The sequence below is a fragment of the Sinocyclocheilus anshuiensis genome, unplaced genomic scaffold (genome assembly GCF_001515605.1).
Source record: "Sinocyclocheilus anshuiensis isolate Anshui unplaced genomic scaffold, SAMN03320099.WGS_v1.1 scaffold1543, whole genome shotgun sequence".
In the NCBI taxonomy this organism is placed as follows: Eukaryota; Metazoa; Chordata; class Actinopteri; order Cypriniformes; family Cyprinidae; genus Sinocyclocheilus; species Sinocyclocheilus anshuiensis.
The window spans coordinates 906499-911050 of NW_015551074.1; the positions used below are offsets into that span (position 1 = coordinate 906499).

The following is a 4552-nucleotide window of genomic DNA, read 5'->3' on the forward strand; positions in this document are numbered from 1 at the left end:
TTTTTTACAGTTAAATTTTACAATCAAGCATTTAGGAAAATAATAAAATAAAACAAATATAATATTTTTATCTTAATTTTATAGTTTATATATAAACTAATATTTATAGCTGTCTTAAAATCTTAAAGCATCTAACTTTATTTTGACGTAAGAAAGGGGAAGAAATGTGTTTTGTTTTTTTGTAAGTCTTTCTTGACCGTACAACATTTTATTAGAGTGTCCTGCTTTAAATGAAATTAGGAAATGGTTTTAATCATAAATTACAGTAATGGACAAAAAAGTTCTCCTGGTAAATTGTTAGAATTTTTGTCAAATATGAAATTGAAAGATTGTTTATAATTATTTTTGTTTGTTAAAAATTTTTTTTATTAATATTATAGTATGCAATTTAATTGTTATTGCGATTTTAAATCTTGTTACTTTTGAATTTGCAATGCCTTTGATGCTGATATGAGAAAAAAAAAAACTTTTTTTATTGAAATAAAGTCAATAAGTATTTTGACAGAAACTGCAGGAAGCCTAACTAGCCCTTAAAACTAGTTTTTGTTTGTTGTCTTTTGTTAATACGAATATATGGGAAGATGGAGTGCTCGTGTTGTGTTCCCAAATTCACATTAAAGCGACTTCTGAAACACGCAGCACATATATTTAATTAAATTGCATCTTTTGCGATTTTACAATCGCACTAAGCCATATTGCGATTTCGGTTTTATTATGATTAATCGTGCAGGCCTAATCTAAAATACAGTCTGTTTGTTTCTCTCAGGGCGAGGATGAGGCCATGTTTGTTGAATACAGAAAACAGTTAAAGATGTTGCTGGACCGACTGGCTCAAGTCTCTCCTGAGCTTCTGCTGGAAGCTGTGCACAGAGTCTTCAACGCCACCATGCAGTAAGACACAAAACTGCTCAGCACGCTGAGAAATATCACAGAAAACAGTGTTTTCCTTGTTCTTTTGAGATGAGAGTTTGATGTAGTACATAGACGCGCTTTAGTGTTCAGCACTCGTTAACTCCACGAACCTGCAAAACAGGTTGTTCAGATGTCTTCACGGTTGAAACATCACAACCCTGAGCTCATATTAAACACATTTAAAGGGGCCATCGGATGCTACATGCACTTTTACAAGCTGTTTGAACTGAAATGTGTTGGCAGTGTGTGTACACAACCACCCTATAATGATAAAAATCCACCCGGTGTTTTTTTTTATTTTTTTATCTACTAAAATCTTTACCCCTTTCTCAAATCGAACCGATCTCAGATGCCCCTCCCACGATAGTTTGATTGACAGTAGTGTTTCAGCACAGACTGGCCTGGCGTCTCTGAAAAGAGCTGTTTTTGACAGGGTGTTTTTTACACTACCATTGAGAAATTTTAACCAAACTATGTTACAGACTTTTCATTAAGACCCTAAAGAATCATATCAGCTTGTGGAAAATGGGCATCCGATGACCCCTTTAACAAATCATAAACTTGAAAGCCCATCTAATGCATGTTATCGTTGATTTCTGTGTGTGTGTGCGCGCAGGAATTGGCAGACGGTGCAGTTCATGGAGGTGGAGGTGGCCATCAGGCTGCTGTATATGCTGGGTGAAGCTCTTCCTGCGTCTCACGGAGCGCATTTCTCTGGAGACACCACGAAAACCAGCACGCTGCAGTCCATGATGAGAACGGTGAGAATAACATTCATCATTTCTCTGAATGAAAAGACCGATTGAACTAGGGCTAGGCAATAAGCGATATATCGAGATTTTATGTCGATGATGATTAACTATCAGCAGGATTAATCTAACAGCAGAAATCAAAGCGACCGCAGCCAGTCAGTGCATGTGGCTAATAACTGATTTCTGTGTGAATGAGTGGCATGTTTTTTTCTACTACACACAAACTCGATCGCACGTGACACTCGCCGTGTTTTCAGCGTCTGCGTCTCAATACATGAGGACATGAACACATGAACTTCACCTTCAGAGCTGCTCTGAGAGTCACTTCACCAGCTTTACATTGTTTACTTTGAGGAAAACTACTGTTAAATACACTGAAACTCAAAGATCTTCATGACAAACCGCCAAAATAAAAGCTCGGTTTAACATGACAGATCTTTATCACTGTTGTATACTAAAATGTACTTCTCAAAGCAATATTTTAATTTTTAAGGAATATCACAGAACAAGATTTTTTCCATCCCATTTTTTTTCATTCATACATGTCTTTTGCTCAGCATCTTATTTGACAAAAAATAAAAGTGCAATGTTTTGTGGTAAATTAATTACATTTTTAATTTGATTACATTTCAAAAGACTGATTAAATTAATTTCAATACATGATACATTTGGATTAAATCATAAAGCACAAAAATTAATTGGAAACCCAGAATTTAAGGGAAAAATGCAATTGATTTAATTTTGTCCTATATTAAAGGGGTCATATGATGCTGCTAAAAAGAACATTATTTTGTGTATTTGGTGTAATGAAATGTGTTTATGCAGTTTAAAGTAAAAAAAAACGCATTATTTTCCACATACTGTATATTATTGTTTCTCCTCTATGCCCCGCCTTTTTGAAACGCGTTGATTTTTACAAAGCTTATCGGTCTGAAAAGCGAGGTGTGCTCTGATTGGCCAGCTATCCAGTGCGTTGTGATTGGCCGAATACCTCAAGCGTGTGACGGAAATGTTACGCCCCTCACCATACTGTGATGATGCCGTGTCCGGCCGGAGCGACGAGACATAAACATTAAAACCCATTATAAACGAGGCATTTGTTGCATCCAGTGGGGACATAATTACTGATTATAATGACTTATACTGTCGTTTTACGCGTTGCGTTGCATTGCGCCGCATAAACATAAAACCATGTCTGCATTTGTAATCAGAGAAATGACAAACAACAAGTGCTACTCTCCTTTAAATTAAAACGTACTTACGTGAATCAGAACTGCCGGCATTTTAGTCTAACGTTACTCTCCCAGGATCAGTAAACAGTCCTCCATAAAATGTGCCGGACACATCTGAAAGAGAAAGGAAAAAATGAAATTGCATCATATGACCCCTTTAAAAGGCAGCTAATCTGTCGAGTTTAATTGTGAACAAAAAAGTTGTTTAAATTCATTTTCAAGGTCTAACAAATGTGGGAAAGCGTTTCTTTCCCCATTAAAGGTAAATGAATATCATGATAGATATCAAAATCATATGATATGGAAAAAAAATCACGTTAATATTTTTGGCCATATTGCCCAGCTCTAGATTGAATACAAATAGTGTTATAAGCACAAAGTAGCATGTACATCATGATGTTGTGTGTTTGTGTAGCTAGTCTCCTGTGGCGTGAGCGAGTATCAGCATTCCTCTGTGACTCTGGAGTTCTTCGAGACCGTCGTCCGTTATGATACATTTTTCCTGGTCGAGCCGCAGCATATTCCCAGTGTCTTGGTGAGTGTTTGAAGCCTGTGAGAAATGATGCAGTCAGATTTAGTTTGACCTGTAAAAGCTGAGTTTCGAGAGATTTTGTGTGTTTGGTTTAGATGGCGTTTTTAGATCATCGTGGCCTGAGGCACAGCAGTCCAAAGGTGCGCAGTCGTGTGGCTTACCTGTTCTCACGCTTCATCAAAACCCTGCAGTGAGTTACTCTACAACTACATACATGCACACACACTGGGTGAAAGGGTCAATTTATAATATTTGCAATTAATCCTCACTTATTTTTATATAACCCTTTTTTGTTATTTTTATACAGGGCTGCGTTCTGTAAATAATCACAACTAATAAATACAAATATAATTTGTAATCATAAATATATTTTCACACTTAATTCTAATTAGATCTCCAATTAATTTAGAAACAACAAAGACGGTCTATTTTGAATATTTGTTTAATTGCATCTTTTTAATAAGTACTATGAATGAATACTAATGCCTCTATTAAACTTTTTTTTCCAGTTTTTCCAATTCAATTTCTGAGAATGAGTAATTATAACCATTCAACATTACAGTACAATTGAAAGCCTAATTTTTAATGTTTATTAGACTGAAACCACAAGTTATCAACTGTTTTTATTAATTTATTGACAATTACAGAACATTAAAATATATATATATATATATATATATATAAATTACAGTACCCTAATTTTTAATGTTTATTAGACTGAAACCACAAGTTATCAACTGTTTTTATTAATTTAATTAATTTATCAGAACATTAAAATATATATATATATATATATATATATATATATATATGATACTCATCAAATGATGGCGAAAAGCAGCAAAAACAACATTCAGATATATGGTCTAGTGATATGTGCTTTCATCATTTTAAAGAGCTAATTTATGTGTCTGAATTGCAGTTACTTGATTTGTTCTTGATTAAATTCTTTTACTTAATCAGCCTCAAACAACTAGATGTCATGTGCAAATATACACCGGCATGATTCATTCATAGTGAATTTATTGTTGTTCAACCTCTACATGTTATTAAAACATATTTAAAGGGTTAGTTCACCCAAAAATGAAAATTCTGTCATTAATTACTCACCCTCGTGTTGTTCC

The 4552-nt window shown here is 34.5% G+C and overlaps 1 protein-coding gene across 4 annotated transcripts in view; it reads left to right on the top strand.

Annotated features, from left to right (window-relative positions):
* LOC107662216 (exportin-T) overlaps positions 1-4552 on the top strand; it is a 32022-nt gene that overhangs the window by 10163 nt on the left and 17307 nt on the right. For all 4 annotated transcript variants that reach the window (XM_016452149.1, XM_016452151.1, XM_016452150.1 and 1 more), the window contains 4 exons: positions 767-891; positions 1529-1673; positions 3312-3431; positions 3524-3618. In XM_016452149.1, the coding sequence (XP_016307635.1) occupies positions 767-891; positions 1529-1673; positions 3312-3431; positions 3524-3618 (485 nt within the window). The remainder of the gene's footprint in view (positions 1-766; positions 892-1528; positions 1674-3311; positions 3432-3523; positions 3619-4552) is intronic.